This window comes from Pundamilia nyererei, unplaced genomic scaffold (assembly GCF_000239375.1).
Source record: "Pundamilia nyererei isolate P.nyererei 1_Seehausen unplaced genomic scaffold, PunNye1.0 scaffold00318, whole genome shotgun sequence".
Taxonomy (NCBI): domain Eukaryota; kingdom Metazoa; phylum Chordata; class Actinopteri; order Cichliformes; family Cichlidae; genus Pundamilia; species Pundamilia nyererei.
Genome location: NW_005187719.1, coordinates 266,500 through 287,207, shown reverse-complemented (window position 1 = coordinate 287,207; position 20,708 = coordinate 266,500). Strand labels below are relative to the sequence as shown.

The following is a 20,708-nucleotide window of genomic DNA, read 5'->3' as shown; positions in this document are numbered from 1 at the left end:
ATGCTAAAAACATGTTCTGTAACATGTGTGTGTCGTATGTCATCAATACAATCCCATACCATTGAGAATATAGGGTACGAGCTCTGTGCTAGACCCAAGATGTAGCGTCCAGGACCGTTGAGTGGTTCTTTGTCCAAAGAAGGCTCCAGCATTTCTAGGTCTTGCATATATGATGTTAGGCTGGAGTACTAGCATTTGGTAGTCATTCACTGAAACTCTCACTATGACATAGGACGCAGGGTTAAGAAAACTTTTCACAACATTTTGATGTGGAGGAGTGGAAGCTCTACTCTGAGCCCCTCCTTTATAACCGAGTTCCTCACCCCATCATTAAGGGAGAGCCTACTACCTCACCCGTTGAAAGAAGCTCATTTGCACCTCTTGTATTTCAGTCTCATTCTTTCAGTTACTACCCAGAGCTCCTAACCAACTTAATAACAGCCACGATTATTTCAGTTATGTTCCTACTCCACAGTTGAGGGTAGGAACATAGATCAACCAGTAAATTGACAGTTTCACTTTCATGCTCACAACAGGCTAGAACAGCATCCATCTCACTCCATCTGTCAATCTCACGCTCTGCTCTCACATCCCCAAGATACTTAAACTCTTCTGTTAGGTCTATACTTGTCGCTGACTCAGAGACTTATTCCCGTGAACAAAGCAAGACAGAGCGCGATCCATTTTAACTTGCAAGGGGAGCCGATCGGACCAGGGTCTTGGAGCTGCGAGCTCCTCGCCTGATCCCAGACAACTCCAAACTCCGGCCCCCTCTCGCAGCTCTTTTATTAACTCGGTGGTCACACAATCATCTCATTAATCATGCAACAGATAAAACACTCACATGTGAACATCTGTTGTGTGTGTGTCTATGAGCATGTGATGTGATATGTGTATGTGTGTCTGTGTAGGAAACAGGTGAGCATTCATGCTAAAGACCTAATCACCTTGCACGATGACAATCATATTGATCCACAATTCTCTAACATCTTCCACTCGGGGAAACAACTCATCAATAACCTGGAATGGGCACTTCACTCTTTCTAGCTGATAACAGTGGTTGGACCTCCTGATTCCCATCCTGGGTGCTTCACACTTGCCTGCAAACCAGTCTAGTGCAAGCTGGAGGTCACTGCCTGATAAGGCCACAACCAGAACAGAAACCACATCGCTCCTGCTGAATCTGAGGTGCAACTAACAAATGGAACCCTCTGCTGCACCCTGGCATAGCCCCTCCAAGAAGGCTGAAAAGTGAGAGCCCTCGGAAATCAGAGCACATGCTCCAGTCCCCTTTCTTGAGAAGGGGTACCACCACACTTATCTGCCAGTCCGGTCACAGGCATTGTGACCAACTTCCATGTGATACTGAAGAGACATCTGGCTTCATGGACACATAGAGCTGGGTGTCACCTGCATAGCAATGAAAATGTATGCTATGCCTTTTAATGATATTGCCTAATGGAAGCATGTATAATGTAAATAGAGCAGGAAAACAATTTCTGTGATGATAAACAATCATAAACATAGAAAACATTTAATTTAATCTTTCAAAGCAGAAAAACAAATACTGCCGTTTTTAGCTCTTTCTACACCTTAAATTTCCAATCCTGGCTTGATAAACAGTCATGATTGTTTGAATGCTTCTACTCTCATATTAGTTAACAGTAACAGATTTTGAAGTTAGCTCGTGGGTAACTTCCTGAAACTTGACGAGTCACTCAGAGGACTGAAGGCGGTGCTCTCTAGCACTAACCTGGAGCCAGTGGCAGTGATATCTAGTTTTATTGTAACTGAGGAGATTGTATATGTATTTTATTGTATTGTAAGCATACAATACTTTTTAAAACTACTACTGTGAATTGCATTTCTTATGACTATCCATCCATTTTCTTTCGCTTATCCGGGGGCGATTAGAGGAACGGCAGCCTAAGCACAGAAGCCCAGACCTCATGTCTGGGGGAACATCAAGCCGTTCTCTGACCCGAGGCCTCCTCCCATTGGGAACACCTCACCAAGGGGCCATCCTTGTCAGATGCCCGGACCATCTCAGCTGCCACCTTTCAATTTGGAGGAGTAGCAGCTCTACTCTGAGCCCCTTTCAGATGGTTGAACTCCTCGCCCTAAGGGAGAGGCCAGCCACCCTTTGGAGAAAGCTCATTTACGCTGTTTGTGTCTGCAATTTCGTTCTTTCGGTCACTACCATAGGTGAGGGTAGGAACATAGCTCGACTGGTAAATCAAGAGCTATGCTTGTACGTTCAGCTCCCTCTTCATTACGATGGGCTGGTACAGAGTCTGCATCACTGCAGCTAAGCACCGATAAATCTGTCGATCTCCTGCTCCCCTCTCTCCTCACTCGTGAATAAGACCTCAAGATATTTAAACTCCTCCACTTGGGGCAGCAACTCATCCTTGACCTGGTGTGAGCACTCCACTCTGGATGAGGACCGTGGCCTCGGAGGTGCTGATTCTCATTCCTGCCACTTCACATTTAGCTGTGAACCACTCCAGTGTGAGCTGGAGGCCACCACCTAATGAAGCCAACAGAAACACACGATCTGTGAAAAGCAGAGATGAGAATCTGAGATGATCCAAGTAGAAGCCTTTTCCCACTTGGCTAAAAGTACAAATTCTGTTCTCTTCAATAAAAATGAACTGCAATAGTGACAAAGGGCAGCCCTGATGGAGCGAAACTTATTGCTGACAATGTGAACCAAGCTCTTGCAACAGTTGAATAAAAATGCAATGGCTTGTAGCAACAGGCCGAACACCCCATACTGCTGAAGTACTTCCAGTAGAATTCTCTGACATGTAGACTGGTTGGGCAAACTCCCAAATATCTTAGAGTGGATAAAGAGCTGGTCCTGTGTTTCACAACCAGGACAAATACCACATTGTTTCTCCTGAATCCTAGGTTTGACCAACAGACAGACTCACCCTCCTGTACCCTGCTATAGACTTTCCTGGAGAGGCTGAGGAATGTGATTCCCCTATAGTTGGAGCACACCCTTCAGTCCTCCTTCTTGAAGATGAGAACCACATCCCCAGTCTGCAAATCCAGAGGTACCACCCTAGATATCCATGCTACATTGTAGAGGAATGTCAACCAGCAACAGCCTGGTTTAACTGCCTCAGTGACAACACCCCCAGTGACGAATGAGCCGCCCCCTTATCCCCTCGTCCTGCTTCAGAAGATGAGTCAGTGGGATTAAGCAGGTCCTCAAAGTATTCCTTCCACCGCCCGACAACATCCTCAGCTGAGGTCAGCAGCACTACACCTGCACTATACACAGTGTAGCTATGACTGTCTACAAGGGCTAAGTGCATACTCTGTTCAATGTAAGCATGGTTGTCTTTAAAAAGGAAGAAAGAAGAAGATTTGAGTAAGATAAACATGATGTTTGATGTTTGATTGTAAAATATCACTCAGCAGTGACTCCATGACCCACAAGCACCTCCACTCAGTGACCATGGGATATTTCTTTTTAGATTGAGCACTGACACATATTTATTGTATTTTTAATTATGGTGTTTCATAGGAATTACCACACCAGACTTTGAATGTTGTATATGAAAATCAAGTGTCTTTTATGTGACACTGGCTCATTAGTCAAAGTGTACTTTAAGTCTTCCTTATATGCATTATTTTTATTTTAGGCTACCTTTTTAACAACTGGTAAGGAGCAAGAGATTAAAAGATGAAATGTTGCCCTTACAGTGCTTTCTCCTTAGTAGGTCAGTGAGAACTCTCCATGTAAACGAAAACATTTGCTTTGCCCTGTCCATATTTCTCAGAGTAGTTAATGTCCTTGTGTTCTTCCCACTTTGTTGCCACAGTATGTGGAAGGTTTGAGTGGGAGGCAAACCTCCCGTAAGAGCATGGACCGCAACGTCCTGCAGATGCTGCTGAGTTAACAGCTGGATCTGTCCACGGTGCTGAAACCCTGTTCAGGCCTCCGGATGTTTCTATCCTGGTTCACATATCAGCTGCATGCTTTTAGTTACACTGAGAGGGACATGTTTGCTCTTCATGGCTGATTTAGGAGAGTCTTTGTATTGTAACAGCGCTCAAATCATAAGGAAACTGCCGAGAGACGGAAAACAGCAAAGAGAGGGAGAGTCGAGGGGGTTGGGGGAGATGATGTCATAGTTTTTAGTCTGTGCCAAGCAGATGGCTGCAGCCGTCCTCCTGTCGCTTAGCTCCTGCTTCCATCTCCATCCCAAACATCAGCCTCAGCTCCGGTGACTTACAAGCGCTGGAAACGGAAGCCGTTTAGAAGGACACACAGCGGAAAGGTCCTCGTGTGCGCTGTATGTGAGCGAATGATCCTCGAGGCATAGGGCCAGTCCAAATCTGATATGGACGAAAATACCGGACCAAGCACGGGGCTTCGATCGCTCTTCACTTTTGTCTTCATTCTGTATTATGACCAGACGACAGTGTGGACGAGCTAGTCCTGCCCAGAAAGGAGGAGGAGGAGTAGGAGACACACGCACAAGGGTGTCGACGGAGAGAGGCAGGAGCAGAGGAGCTAAGGCGGGGAGCAACGGGGGGAATAGACTAGCTAATACATCAAGATACTGATAATGGCTGCTAAATCGGACGGGGTCCTGAAGATGAAGAAGAGCGACGTGGCCTTCACCCCTCTGCAGAACTCGGAGCACTCTGGCTCGGTGCAGGGACTCCACCCGGGCGGCCAGCTGGACTCTGCGGGCACCGGGGACGGGGATTTTGCCAACGGGGAGTCGCGGTGCTGCGGTGGGGGAGGCTCAAACTCGACGTGCCTTCGTCTGGGAAAAGGGCAGCAGAAATATACGGTGTGGGACTGCTTGTGGATCGTAGCCGCCGTGGCCGTTTATTTGGCCGATGTGGGCACCGACGTGTGGCTGTCGGTCGACTACTACCTCCGCCACGACTATTGGTGGTTCGGCCCGACGCTCTTTTTCGTTGTGCTGGGTTCCTTCTCGGTCCAGCTCTTTAGCTTCAGATGGTTCGTCCACGACTTCAGCACCGAGGACGGTGCCGATTCTGTCACCGATTGCTCCCTCATGGATGGGAATAAATTGCTTAGCGGCTCGGCCTCACACGGTGATGTTACTGCTCAACACCACCCGGCCACGCCGCAGAGGCAGGCGTCGACCGCCAGCAAGAACACCACCACTAACAGCACGGCGAGCACAGCGCTGGGGAACAGGAATAGGAAACGCTCGGCCTACTACTCCTTCTGTGTGTGGTTCGGCCAGTCCGTCATTCACATCATGCAGCTGGGCCAGATATGGAGGTAGGATGGAGGCCTTGGGCTGGCGTGCAAATGTATGTGTTTAAAATATTTAAATGACAGAGCAGAGGGCTGCTTTTAGGACCAGCTGCCATCTTTAGCCCCCCCCCCCCACACACACACACACACACACACACACACACACACACACACACACACACACACACACACATGTTCCTGTGTTTACCTCTCCACCCTGTGTTAAAAACACGGGAAACTAGCCCAGGCCTCCCAGTCACAAAGGTAGTGGTGCCTTTGTGGTACAACATAAAATGTTGTGGCTCCTTTCTGTTGTCCTTTAAAACAAATGTAGATATATAACGACCAGACGCCACAATATTAGCGAGAAAGCACCATCAATCACACAAGTCCCTTTGAGCAAGCTTTGGGCAACGGTAGGGAGGAAGAACTCTCGTTTCATAGGAAGAAACCTCCCGCAAAACCAGGACAGGGAGGGAGGGGTTTCCATATACAACAATCAGTCATAGAAGAGAAAGGTGAAGAGAAGGTTGGAGCATAGAGAAGCCAAGGAAAACGGACTGTTGATGCTGGCAACATTTTACATATTTTAAACAAGAAATAATCAATACTAACTAAATCAAAAAGTAAATAAAACAGAAATAAGAAAAACTTTGATTGCAAAGAAAGTCTGCAATCAACTGCTCCTGTCCATAAGAGAGTTCACAATAAGATAAAGGCATGGAAGGAAGATTTTGAAATGTGGTAGTAGAAGAACTACTACTGTCGAAGCAGAGTGGAAATCAGAAGCTTGAAGAACAGCTAAATCCAAATAAGAGTAAATGATACCTTGAACAAATTAACATTCTTACAATTGCATAAAACCATCTTTTGCATCTTTCTCCCATTTCATCGTCCACTCTCCACTACTACACTATCTACTAAAGGCAAAAGGCTGAAAGAAAAGTTTCATTCATTAGTAGTAGACCATTGTAATATACGTTCACAGTTTGAACTAAACTGAATCTGTTGTACACGTTCTAAGGTTTGCACCTATAGACCTGAAGGAAGAAGGTGTTGTGGCACTTTAATCACCTCTGACAAACTTTATTTCCGTTAGCATTAACATTTTTCCTCCTTTATTCCTCGAACAGCAGAGAGATTCAAACGATGCAGATTTACAAAATCTGCAACTTGTGTGAATTGGCTTATGCATTTTCAGCTCAGAGTGAAGTATGTGTATAAGTATATAGTTTGCAGCATAACTATGCTGCAATAGGCATAGGCTGCTGGGGGAATCCCATGATGCATTGAGTTTTTCCTTTCCAGTCACCTTTCTCACTCACTATGTGTTAATAGACCTCTCTGCATTGAATCAGTATTATTGCAGGGTCTACCTTACAATATAAAGCGCCTTCAGGCGACTGCTGTTGTGATTTGCTGCTGTATAAATAAAACTGAATTGAATATTTGTCGGTTTGTGAGGCTCTGCCTTCTTCCTGAAACCAGTCAGAGTAACACCTTAAAATCTGGACAAATCATTTGTCGAGGTTGTTTGGTGTTTGTTTATTCACAGTGGATTCTAAGTAACCTAAATAACAAATGTCTCCAACGACAAAGGAAGAAAGATTTCTTTCTTTAAAATGGTGAAATATTATACTGGCCTTGTCAGAAAAGGCCCTGTTCCATGGTGAGATTGCTTTCTCTGTGTTTGTGCAGAGCAGGGCGGAGCCCTTATTTACAGACCTTTGATGCACAGGTAGGCTAATGCATCTGTTTTGTATTGGAAAAGTAACCACAAAGGAAGGTTGTATTTTGGACACATTTTTGGATATCAGTTCTCATTGTTTTGTTTTTTTCCACAATGTGTTTTGCAAGCCTTGACCCAAACTTTCTGGTTAAAATGAACATAAAGTTCCTTTTGAAAATGTCTGACTCTTTTATTTGAAAAAAATCATGCAGTCCGGTTTCTTTGAAGGCGGCCGTTTCTGTGCCAGGCCCATAAAGGCGATTACCATTACAACGTATAATGTGGAAGGACAGACACAGGGCTGTAAAGCCAAATCTCAGACGGGGTTTGGACTTTGTGTTGTTTGTTATACAAACAGTTTGTGGGACTTTATCATTTTCAACATCTGTTGGAAAAGAACAAATTCCAAGAGAATTACTGTGACTTATATGAATCCTTATGTAGAGACTATATTAGCCTGTCATTATAAACACAATGGTAACTTTAGATGGGAGGACCTAAGGTGTTATTCACCATCCAATAACTTTATAAATAGTGCACACTGAGGTCCTTAAGGTAAGATAGAGCCTGATTCTTCAAGACCTTTAAATGCAGAGATAATTCTGGATTTAACAGGGAGCCAATATAAGAGATATATGCTCTGTCTTTATAATCCCTGTTGGTTCTTACTGCAGCATTTTGAATCGGTCGAAGGCTTTCGGGGAATTTTTATTTAATAATGAATTTCAATAGTCTAGCCTAGAAGTAATAAATGCGTAAATGAATTTTTCAGCTTCACTGTGAGAGGACACGTTTCTAATTTTAGTGAGCTTGAACAAATGCCAGAAAGCAGTCCTGCATATTTGTTTAACGTGTGCATTGAATGACAGAGTATCTAGTTAGACACCGAGTACAATAACCTGAGTTTTATCTGAATTTAGAAGCAGGAAATCAGAGGTCATCCAGGTCTTTATGTCTTAAGTTTAACTAATTGTGTTGTCCTGTGAAACACCCAGGACCATGACATATCTGACTTCACGGATCGATAAGATCGATATTATTTGCAAAAGAATTAAATGCTATGCTATGCCTTTTAATTAACACTGCCAAAGGGAAGCATATATATTGTAGATAAAACTGGTATTAGCATAGAACTCTGTGGAATGCCATAATAAAGCTGTATGTGTGAAGAAGACTCGCTGTTTACGTGAACACATTTGAATGTATTATGTGGAGTTTAAAGCTCTACCACCTGAGCTACAACCAGCTGCAGCTCAGGTGGTAGAGCAGGTCACCTACTAATTGGAAGGTTGGTGATTCCCCATCTCATCCAGTCTGCATAACAAATATGCCTGAAAGAACTTACAGGGCAAAAAAACTGAAGGGCTGGTTGTGTAAAGCGCTTCGAGTGCTCAGATGAAGTAGAAGAATCAGTCCATTTAGATGAAATTCAGACCATTGCAGCACATTTAAAATCTTTGGCATGCTTTTATCTGCAGTTTTGAATGCTGCACTGAGGTCCAGCAGGACAGAGCTTGATGAAACTTAACTGAAATTCTTTAAATAGACCATTCCTCTGCAGACGATCGGTTAAATCAGTAAAAGCTGGGTGAAGTGGTCACTTTTTAAGTAATTGTGTAATTACTGCCACCTTAAAGGCTTGTAATACGTATCCCATTCATAGAGACAGGTTCATTGTATTTAAAATTGAAGCATATGAAAAGTTACCACAATTAAAATGGAAATAAAATACCGTCTCTCACTGATCCCGTACAAACCCTCCACTGCCTGGTTTAAGTTACTAGACTCAAAGATCCGAAAATATTGATGGAAAAATAAACCATCACAAATAAGTTTGAAAAGTCTAAACACAGTGGTGGTCGAGAGCGACCAAGTTTTTATGTTTCAGAAAGATTAACTCAAGCTGCTTATACATCCCATGGCTGGGCCTAGAATAGAACAGAACAGTATCAAGCATCATAATTGATTTATGGCTTAACATAAACCCTCTGTTCTGTCTTCAGTTATCTCCTGTAAACCCATTTGGAACAATCCAAATATTTATGAGTAAAATGAATCAAAAAACATTCTGTCATGGCATCAGGAGTGGATAAAAGAAATCTAGAACATGTTATTCAACTTTCTCAGGAACACATTTTAAAATATGGAATCGGCAACAACAGGTTTCTTGAATATCGACATTTTAAATCTTTTATGCAGGAAAGATTTAATCCCGATCAGCTGAACTTAGAAATATCTACAGATCAAAGCTTGTGGTCACAAATATGACTAAAAGTGTCATGGGCGTCTCACGCTGTTTCTTTTTGTTTGTTTGTTTGCTTTTTAATCCTGTCCTATATGACAGCTTTTGCAATCAGAATTATAGATCTGAATGCTTTTTATTGTCACTACACACGTACAATGAAATTCAGAGCAACTGTGGAAAAAACGGGGGTAAGGTGCACAGTTCTGTGGCACCATAAACATCTGAACAGCTTCAATATCAAATGTATACATATAAAACAATATTGTTATATATTTACAGTGTAGGTGATTGCACGTAAATTCACTCTTACAGAGTAGTGATGGTTGTTTGTGTAGTCTGTGTAGAGAGGAAGTCCTTTGATTGGGGGTGGAATGATCTGGATCCACTGTTGTGCCAAACACATTTTGTTTTGCCAAGAACAGCTCCTTAGATTCTCTACAGGCTCCTCTTGTTCAGGGCTTATCTGATTATTTTGTCATTTCTATCTGTGTTATTTCAGTCATTATACGTAGTATACAGTATGACCATGTCTAAGGCAGGACAGGCAGTAAAAGGATAGAGTAGAAGTAGAAATGCACAATGTCTCTTCAACTACGGCACCTGTAAGGAAAACAAACATGCAGCACCTGAAACACAGACATTTGAAAATGCACAGGTACATAAGTCAACAATCTTTTTGTTGTGTGTGTGGCTCACTAGGCCTTGGTCCCTGTGGGACACTCTTCTTGAGTGTGGGGAGGTTTCCATCTCCACTGGTTGTTGGATGTGGGTACTTGCTGGCCCTCAGGCCTGTGGTCTGAAGTGGTTTGACCTCTTTGTTGCATGCTGGGGTTCCCGCCAGGTGTCAGGCAGTCCTTGGGCACCTAGGGTCCTGTGGCCCTGTTCTCAGCTCGTGCTGGGAGGCCGACTCCGGCTGGAGTCTGCTGCCTCCTGCTCCTGGTTCTCTGGTGCTCCTGCCTTTTGGCTGTGGGCACTCCATCTGGGGCCTCCCTCTGCTCCTCTGGGGTAGATCCTCTTGGCAAAACTGTCAGACAGGTCAGGTTTTTTAAAACGGATATTGAAAGAATGAGTCTTTGACTAAAGGTAGGCCTTCTCTGACCTGCTCTAATAGACAGGAGGAAGAGATTACTGAAGTTAACCAAGAAATATCAACAGGAGAGGAAGAATATAACTCAATAACAAGAAATAATTAATAAATAATAGTGGGATGCAATGTTTCATCTGTGGGATGATTATGGATCATTTTCTCTAGTGTTTGAAATTTTACCTCTGAAGAATTTTATGAAGTCATTACTAGTTTGGGTTAAAGGGATGGTTGGCTCAACAGAGCTCTGAGTGTCAGCCTGGCTACACCCTGGGTTGTTCTTATTGTCTTCAATCAGTGATGAATAGTAAGATGTTCTGGCTTTACAGAGGGCCTTTTTAAAATGCAACAGTTTTTCTAGGCTAAAAGATTTTCTACATTAGTGAGATGAGATGAGTCACAGTATCCAGACCTACATGCAGTGAGGATCTAAGACTATTAACAAGATAATCATCCTCAGTGGGAGGAGAGTTTAGGTAGCTGCTCTGCACTGTGCTGGCACATGGCATCAAGATAACAGTGGAGGAATTGACTTTTAGAAAGACACCAGCCACAGTGATGTGTTCCCCACTGCTGTGTAATCTGTTATTGTAAATTTAAATACGCAGCAGTGAACACAATTTCTTTGTTTAATTCAAGAGCACTTTGAAAAACAAACTGACCTGATACCAGCGTATCTAAATAAAGGCAGCATGTACAAACAATGAAAGATACAAACTAAACTCTAAACATCCCAAAGACGCCTTCCTGCATAAACCGTTTCAATGACGGACGCTTCATATTTGCTTTACCATTGTTTGCCTTCTTGGCTAATCTTAATAATGTTATTTTTGTTCAAATACTGTATCGATGTTTTCAACCTACAAAACTGTCCACGGTTCATCATACCATGAACCGTCATTGACTTGGCTTAAAGCTTAATCAGGTTAAGTTTAGGTTAGCTTCTGTGAAACCGTGTGTCTGTTGTGGGTTTCACATTCAAAGGCTTATTTATCGACTGCTTACATTATTCATGCTCCTCCTCCTGCAGGAGGGGGACTGCTCGTGTGGTTACAGAGTCGACTGTTTGTAACAGCAAAGCTACAGTCTGCACATGGACAGTGAGCCAGGCTGTAAAATAAACTGCTGGCTGATAGACCCAGTTCTATGCTTTCATGAAAATAAGATCGCAGTTATATGAAATCTTTGACAGCATAAACTACCTAAAGTACATAACACCAGATATATATATATTTGTTATACTGCAGGATGACACTTCTCTATTACAACTATATGACTCCAGGGGTTGAAATAGCTGTTAGGGTTATTCTTGTGTTATTTGCTGATTTGTTTACTTTCTGAGGGCATAAATAAATAGATGTTTATTCATGCAGTCATTGCCGACACTGGATATAGCAACCTTTTAAAAATCATTTGAAACTGTAAAGCTTTGCACATTGACATACATTTTCAAATGGATACTATTGCAAATACAGAATGATTCAAATCAATTTAATGTTACACCTTCTTCACCCTGTTATGCAACAATTTAGATAAAGAAATATGTTTTTAGCGATGGTGCCCCCTGTGGACAGAAGCATGCATAACTGCAGAGAACATCTGCTTTTTCTCCTACAATACAAATACAAAATAGTGGACACATTCACTGCATCGTGGCTGGTGGTTCGAAACGTTGCACCTTTGTAAGGGCCAATAGGCAGAGAGTAAGGTGGTGCTAAAAAGTGATGACGTCCTGTGATGGGCTGCGAGTTACCCATCTAACAATGTGACATCGAGTGTTTCAATGTTTGATTTAGTCATTTTTTGGACCATGACACAATCTTTGGATTTTGCCTCTGTACTCTAACGTAGTGTGTTTTTAATCAAGTAATGAAAATATGATTAAAATTCAGGTTTTAATTCGAGTTTTTAGCCAAAGTGTTGAATTAGCTGTGAAAAAGTGGTGACTGAAAAATGTCTTTCTCTTCAGAAACTCTTGGGTTGCTTTGTAGCGTACTTTGTGTCATTGTGGATTTGCACTGTCTTTACATCTTAGTTATAGACTCATACACCTGCCTGTTTAAGAGTATTCTTAACTGGCTCAGTATTAGCAAGGCATTTCTCTTAACAAGCGAGAAATTCCTGCACTGTTCCTACCTTTTGTTGTTGAGTTGACCAGTGCATTCCTGCTTTTTAGGAGTATGATCACTGATTGATTGTTTGGCTTCGAATAAAGTTTATTCTGTCTTTCTGATTGATTTAGTTGGGTTTCTTATTCATTTGCGTCAACATTTTCCATAGTTGGTATATTTGGAATTTGGTACCTTTTCACTATGATGAAAGTGATGGACACCTTGGTTGTGTTCAGCATTTGGAATCAGCTCCAGATCTCTTATCAGCTTGATTTGTCAGTGAACAACAACATCAGTGTTGCAGCCAGGTGAAGTCGGATTACGCTTGAAAAGGAAAAAATGATAAAATTGGCTGTCATAACTCCCATTTTGACCTCGGGACTTCCAGGTTATACTCGGCACAGATGTTCCTGTACACTATCCCCCCTCCCTTTCCAAACGCCTTCGACGCTTATTCCCTTCCGATGCTGACGGGGATCAAGGAACCAGCGCACGCAGGCCCGGATGTGCTGTCTACACTGGCTGTCTCTCACCCTTTACCCCCCTGTTGCTTGTCATGTGTTTCTTTGGTGTATTAAGAGTGTTTCATGTGCAGAGGTGTTTTTCTGTTCTCAAACTGATCTCCCTGTTGGAGCTCAGTCTGAGGGGAGTTATTTTTTTCTCCTTATCTTTCCTCATGTGGTGCATTTTCCATTGTTATACCTCTCTGACCTGTCTTCCCCATGTGATGTTTTGTGTAATGTATGTATGGTCGGAGGGTAAGATGGTGCCGCCATTGCGTGCAATAGGTCGGCAGCCTTATGAAATTTCCCCTTGTGGGACTAATAAAGGTATATCAAATCAAATCAAAATGAATCAGAGGTTTTGACTGGAGCAGAGAGAAAGTTTTGCTAGCTGAGGTTACTGAGCAGGTTATGAACTGCAGTGTCATTTTGTTAGCTTACTTTCCCAGCAGTATTTGGTGGCATCTCTGTGGAAACCTGCTAAAGCTCAGTGGAATGGTTTGGAGAGGATCTGCAGGATCTCGGCTGGAAATATTTATAATTGATAGGCTGAGAGAAGGAGGTCCATGATAAGATGATTAAAGAAAAGCAGATAGAATATAAGACTTTAAAAAGTCTGGTTGGAAATGTACTGTGAGTGCCACATAATGTGGCAATGTATAAAACACAGAAATGAGAACACAACAGACACAGACAGAGAGAATATGTTTGGGGTGTGGTCCCAATCCTGAACTTTAGATAAAGGTTCATCATTTAGGACCAAAGAAGTGAAAAGGTCACTAGTACACAACCGTTCAGTCTCCTCTGGAGCCACAGCTTCACCATGTGTCTGGTCCATCTGACCATGAATAGACTGCAGCTTAAATGCTATCAGCTCAGATTCAATTCTAAAATTCTTTACTGCAACTTAATTTCACAGTCCATTAGCATGCTGCTAAATGACTGTGTGTTTTGGTGGTAGTGGTAATGGGAAAGAGACAATGGAAATGAATGCTTCACAGACAGAGAGAGAATAAAATGTAGGCTGGAGGCAAGCTGAAAAGTAGTAATGATGCATTTCTTCAAAAGAGTGTTTGCTTCAGGTAAAGACAGGAAAGGTTGAGCTGCAGTGTGCGTGCTTCTGTCCATGCTGCAACCCAACACAATAGATTTTCACTCTCTTCTTTTGTAAAGTTAAATTGGATGTGTTATAATGCTTTATATCAAGAATTTATCAAATTCTAATTCAGAATTTCATATCTGCGGCTACAGCCACATTTACTGTTTGACATGTTTGGTGTCCTGTGACCGTACTTTTCTTTCCCTGGTGAACACGTGGGTAGATCCAGGTTGTGGTTTGTTCTGTCAGAGGTTTCTTGTGCTGTAGAAAAACTTTCCTCCCTCCTGTGGTGAGTATCAGGTATCATCAACATATATACACGAATAACCTATAAAAGATGACACATCTCATTTACCCTGGTCAGCCTGTTTCTAGTCTGTTGTTGGGACCCAACCAGCACTGATCAGCATGAGACTCAGGCTGTGTCCGGTCAGTAAAAAACAACTTAAATATAAATACAATCAGTGTTTATATTTAAGTCAGGGCAGCTATGGCTACAGTGTAGCTGCCATCACCAGTGTGTGAACGTGTGGATGACTGAATGTAGTGTAAAGTACTTTGGGGTCCTTAGGGACTAAGTAAAGCGCTATACAAATACAGGCCATTTACAAAGAAAGAACAATACAGTATCCACATCTGCACCAAATCTTCAGCAGTCTTCCAACCAGCCTATTAATCAACCAAAGACCAAGACAGACTTTTAATTCATTTGAAAGCCTGATGCTTAGCCTCGTCCACCCCAGCTGTAAAACTCAGAAACCAGTCTTACTTGTTATCATCTATCGTCCACCTGGGCCTTACACAGAGTTTCTGTCTGATTTCTCAGACTTTTTATCTGATTTAGTTCTGAGCTCAGATAAAATAATTATTGTGGGTGATTTTAACATCCATGTAGATGCTAAAAATGACAGCCTCAACATGGCATTTAATCTGTTATTAGACTCAATTGGTTTCTCTCAAAATGTAAAAGAACCCACCCACCACTTTAATCACACTCTAGATCTTGTTCTAACATATGGCATAGAAACTGAACATTTAACAGTGTTTCCTGAAAACCCTCTCCTGTCTGATCATTTCCTGATAACATTTACATTTACAATAATTGATTACACAGCGGTGGAGAGTAGACTTTATCAAAGTAGATGTCTTTCTGAAAGCGCTGTAACTAAGTTTAAGAATATAATCCACCCACTGTTATCATCTTCAATGCCCTGTACCAACACAGAGCAGAGCAGCTATCTGAACGCTACCCCAACAGAAGTCGATTATCTTGTTAATAATTTCACCTCCGCACTACGTACGACTCTGGATACTGTAGCTCCTGTGAAAACTAAGGCCTCAAATCAAGAAACCAAGTATTTGACTCCGTGGTATACAGTGGTCCCTTGTTTATGGCAGGAGTTACATCCTGCCATAAACATCGCGATAGCTGAAATCTGCAAAGTAGCCAACTTTATTTTTTACAGTTATTTCTGATGTTTTAAGGCTGTAAAAGCCCTCACTACAAACTTTATACACTTTTCTCAGACAGGCATGAACGCTTTCACACTTTTCTATCTTGTTTAAACTCTCAAAGACCTTTGTAGAAAAGTAAGTCCAGTATTATAGAATGAAACCAAAGGTACCAGCAGGTGACGACATTTCGCCGACGTTGTTGTGTTTGTTGTGGAGAAAACTTACAAACATAAAGCACTTCAGAGTCACACTGCTAACGATCGAAGATTTATGTGAATTTGATAAGCTGAATGCATTCTGTACTGTACAGGAGACACGGCACGAGAATAATTGGCAATGGTCTACCTACAGCCAATCAGGATGCAGAGCACAATGCGCTGTAAAAAAGAAAAAAGAAAAAAACATGCACAATTGCACAACCAAAATAATCTGCGAAACAGCGAGGCCGCGAAAGGTGAACCACATTATAGCGAGGAACCACTGTACTTCTCAAACACGTAGCCTAAAGCAGATAATCTGTAAGATGGAGAGGAAATGGCGTGTCACAAATTTAGAAGATCATCATTTAGCCTGGAGAAATAGTTTGTTGCTTTACTTAAAAAAAAGGAGAAAAAAAAGCAATGCTGAACTACTGTAATTCATTATTATCAGGATGTCCTAAAAACTCCCTGAAAAGCCTTCAGCTAATCCAAAATGCTGCAGCAAGAGTCCTGACAGGGACTAGAAAGAGAGAGCAGATTTCTCCTGTTTTGGCTTCCCTTCATTGGCTTCCTGTTAAATCCAGAATTCAAAATCCTGCTCCTCACATACAAGGTCTTAAATAATCAGGCCCCATCTTATCTTAATGACCTTGTAGTACCATATCAGCCTATTAGAGCACTTCGCTCTCGCTCTGCAGGCCTACTTGTTGTTCCTAGAGTATTTAAAAGTAGAATGGGAGGCAGAGCAGCATGTCTTTATCCTGTCTACCTCCCCCAATCACAGCAGATGGCCCGGCCCCTCCCTGAGCCTGGTTCTCCCGGAGGTTTCTTCCTGTTAAAAGGGAGTTTTTCCTTCCCACTGTCGCCAAAGTGCTTGTTGGGGTTTTCTATGTATGTCAATACATTTACAATATAAAGCGCCCTGAGGTGACTGTTGTTGTGATTTGGCGCTGTATAAATATATTGAATTAAATAGCGTGGGTTGTCTATTGATTCAGTGCCTGGCTGTGTGAGTCTGTGTGTTGAGGTATTCTTGTGTAAGATACCGAATCCCAAGCTGCTTCATTGAGGGCAATTTGTATGAAAACATGGTGCTAAAGGATAAAAACAGAAGGTGCTTGGGTGTTTGAACAATAGTAGTAAAATTATTTTTAGTGCTCAGTTAGAGAAGAAAAGCACAATACTGTATATACACTGTGTGTGTGTGTGTGTGTGTGTGGTGAGAGAGATGTGCTTAAAAAGCTGTTAAGGGTCATGAAGGAACAGGTGATGCACATCAGAGCAAGCATCCAGGAAACATTAAAGGCCAAGTGAAAAGTCTAAACTGGGAGATTCTGTTAGTACAACAAAATAAAGCAAAAACACTGTGAAAAGTGTTTTGTGCGCTCTGCTGAGAAGGTGATTGTCTGCAGACTCCCATCTCTGCAGGACCTGTATACCTCCAGGACACTGGGGTGTGCCGCTGGGATCACAGCTGACCCTTCTCACCCTGGACAGTCTGTTTGACCTGCTCCCCTCAGGCAGGAGGTTCCTATCCGGTCGTTAAGTGATGACGTGACGAATCCTACTTCCGGGTCTAAAGTAGTCTGTGTTTAATATGGCTTTTGTGTTGTTAACATGTTTAATGTTTTGTATTTTCTTCTATTTGATCTCAAAAAGCTCCTAAAACAGTCAGTGATCACTGCTGACCTCCCTCGGCTTTTATTACCGCTAATCATTTATTTAAGCTCAGTTTTTAAAACCTTAGGATGTAACTACAGCCCAGCCCATGCAGCAGTATATGAATGACTAACCTCGTATTGTGGATGGATTATCTCAGTTGTTCTCCTGGCTGAAGTTTGGTCCTTTTACAGCATCCTGCCATGCGATTACATTTGTTCCTGACCACCGAGAACACTCATGTTAACTTTTATCCAGTGGAACAAAAAAGTTAGCTTGTTTATATTATGCTAACATAGCTGTGTCACTAGCGGTCACGTAGCACATCATTATATACCAGCTAGCCCAACTTCAGTAACCCTACAAACGTCACTGCTGTTTAGTTTTCTGTCTTCATTTATGCTGGAAGTGATAACAGAGCTGTACGTTTGAATTTGTTTCTAAAACCCCGCAGTCAGGACATGCTATATTGTATTTAGATAGAAGCTAGCGAGCTAACTTCCTGCTAAATGTCATAGATTCCGTTTTCATGGATGCCTGGATGTTAAACTCAATTGTTACACCTGGTAGAGCAGAACGCTGATCATTTTATTAAAGATGAAAGACTTTAGACAGTTTTTCAACTCTCAGTAATGCCATAGTGATCGTTTGATATATGGACCTGCAGCGGAGTTTAGGTCCAGACACAGCTAGTGACGTCAGACTGAACAACCGGATAGGAACAGTTTCTTCCCCTCTGCTGTTGGACACATGAACAATACACCACAAACACATGACCCGATACTGTGTTCTCTGCATCTGTTCCATTTTTGTACTGATCATCACCTGCGCACATGTATATATTAATCTGCTTAGCACTTTTAATTTTTCTGTTTATTTAAGTGTAAACCTGCTCAACATTTGGCATTAAAACCCTTTCTGATTCGGATTCCCACAAAATCATTGAATGATCTGGATGAGACGTCTCAGTAATATTTTTGCCATGAAGTTTTATGCTATGGGACCAGAATAGATTATCAAAAGTAACCTTTAACTGTCTTCATATGTCAGTTAGCAGCAGCCTTGTGTTACAGATTATCAATGTTTCTATTGTTAGAAATTAATAACATTATTATATACATTTGTCCAAATTTCTTTCCATTTGGTACTTCCAAGAGAAGGTGAGTTATAAAGTTTGGACTTCAGAAGAGTTGATGTACTGTGCTTGAATGTTTGAGCATGCATGGTGGATGTTCAAGCACTGTATTTTTCCCCTCAGGTATTTCCACACCATCTACCTGGGTGTTCGGAGTCGCCAGGGTGCTGAGACGGAGCGCTGGCGTTACTACTGGAGGATGGTCTATGAGTTTGCAGATGTGAGCATGCTGCATCTACTGGCAACCTTTCTGGAGAGCGCTCCACAACTGGTGCTTCAGCTGTGCATTATCATCCAGACACACAAGCTCCAGGCTGTGCAAGGTAGTATCCCCCACACATTCAAACAATGCTGCACAATTGTGTGACCATACTGATGCCAAACATTTTTATATATGGCTTGTATTTTTATAGCGCTTTACTTAGTCCCTAAGGACCCCAAAGTGCTTTACACTACGTTCAGTCACACACACATTCACACACTGGTGATGGCAGCTACATTGTAGCCACAGCCACCCTGGGGTGCACTGACAGAGGCGAGGCTGCCGGACACTGGCGCCGCCGGGCCCTCTGACCACCACCAGTAGGCAACGGGTGAAGTGTCTTGCCCAAGGACACAACGACCGAGACTGTCAGAGCTGGGGCTCGAACCGGCAACCGTCCGATTACAAGACTAACTCCCAACCCTTGAGCCACGATCGCCATGATTGTAGCTGAAGCTGGTAGAGCTATTTGTGTGTACATGCTATCTTATGGATAGAAATGATTCTTCAAAGTCACATGTGAATTTGAATTCTGTCTGTAATTCTGTGTATAGACAGAATTTCTAGGTGCAGCCAGCGAGCAGAGGGTTTGTGGTTCAGGTGACTTAAGATCACAACTGTGGTTTTTGCAGATTATTTGATTTTGTTGGCTTCATTTAGCCATTTATTTAGCCCTCATTTATGGTCTTGGTAGAAATGAGCTTCTCCAAATCAAAGAAAGCTAGCTGAGGTGGTTCAGACATCAGGCAAGGATGCCTCACAGGCACATCCAAGGTGTTATGGACAAGTCTGACTGGGAACCTGCTTGTGAGTTTTACCAGTATTTCTGATTTGTTGCACTCTGAACTTTAATTCTCAATAATATAAATGAATAATTCTCTGATTCCGTTAGCTTTCAAACCTTTTCAGTCAAATGGCTGTAGTTAAACATCCAGTTCTCTCACCTGGTGCTTAGTTCATCATCCTGGATGTGCAAGACTTGCTGCAGTGTCATGGTCATGTAATGTCCATTTCCTAATTATGCAATAACCTGTGAAGCAGATGAAAGATCAGGAGGTTTTTTTTTTAGTAGCTTTGCACTGAATCTGGAAATATGAGGCCCAAAGAAAAGCATGTGCTAAAAAAATAGCTAAAAAGAACAATCAAAGAACTTTTACTTGGTCAAGAAAAAAACATTTACGGCATCTACCCCATGACTAGAAAACTCTGGAGGAGAAAGTCTACAAATCAGGGTTTTTACAACAAGATGCACATGATGAAACGCTTACTGCAAAAACAACCAATGAGTTTCTCTAGACAAAGACGTTGGATATCTTGTTATGTTGTTGAACATGACAAGATGTGTTACAGTTCAATTTTATTTATATATATTTTATTTATATTGCACCAAATCATGAGAACAAAGGTTCTAATTATGCAAATGATTCAAGGTGGAATAAGAATGCCCTGGAGCAGTATCTGTACCTGCTGCATTCATCTTTCCAAGTGTGGTGTCAGGTTTATATTGCTGATTGTCATTTATGCTTAGAAAAATTTACTCATATATGCTTAGAGTTTTATAATGGAATGCGTAATGATAGAGGTCTGATCCGTAGCAGCCTGCAAAGACTCTGTGTGCCTCTATGACAAAGTGGAGGAGCAGTTGCAATGCTCTCCATTTGTCCCATATGTGTTTATCTTTTTTGCACATTGTACACATTATTCTGTTTCTATGTATTTGCTATGATTTGCTATTTGTCAAGTAACATTGCTTCACTCACTATCCCGGGTTTGTTTGTGGAAGCGTTTTGTTGCCGGCAAATCAAACATGCTGCAAATTAAGGCAAATACTCAGTTACATGTTTCTTTATATTTTATTATGTTTCAGATTAAGTCATTTGTTCATACTTACTTTGTTTGTCTTTTCAGTCTTCATGAGGGTCAGGTGTGGGGAAACGCCCGCCTGGCATTTCCTCATTTTAAAGTCCTG

At 42.0% G+C, this 20,708-nt stretch overlaps 1 protein-coding gene and 1 long non-coding RNA gene across 3 annotated transcripts in view; one reads left to right on the top strand and one right to left on the bottom strand.

The window, feature by feature from the left end:
• Positions 1–3,888: 3,888 nt before the first annotated feature.
• Positions 3,889–20,708, top strand: part of xkr4 (XK related 4) — a 21,584-nt gene continuing 4,764 nt past the window's right edge. Inside the window, exons 1-2 of the mRNA XM_005751596.1 lie at positions 3,889–5,281; positions 18,601–18,800. Of these exons, the coding sequence (XP_005751653.1) occupies positions 4,587–5,281; positions 18,601–18,800 (895 nt within the window). The 5' untranslated portion in view covers positions 3,889–4,586. The remainder of the gene's footprint in view (positions 5,282–18,600; positions 18,801–20,708) is intronic.
• Positions 9,414–20,676, bottom strand: LOC102213631 (uncharacterized). Of its 2 annotated transcripts, XR_312251.1 has the most exons (4): positions 20,631–20,676; positions 19,684–19,769; positions 9,928–10,255; positions 9,414–9,831 (listed from the first exon to the last, which is right to left on the bottom strand). It is a non-coding gene; the product is annotated as an uncharacterized LOC102213631 (long non-coding RNA). The 2 variants fall into 2 exon arrangements; XR_312250.1 differs by having other exon boundaries at positions 9,414–10,255.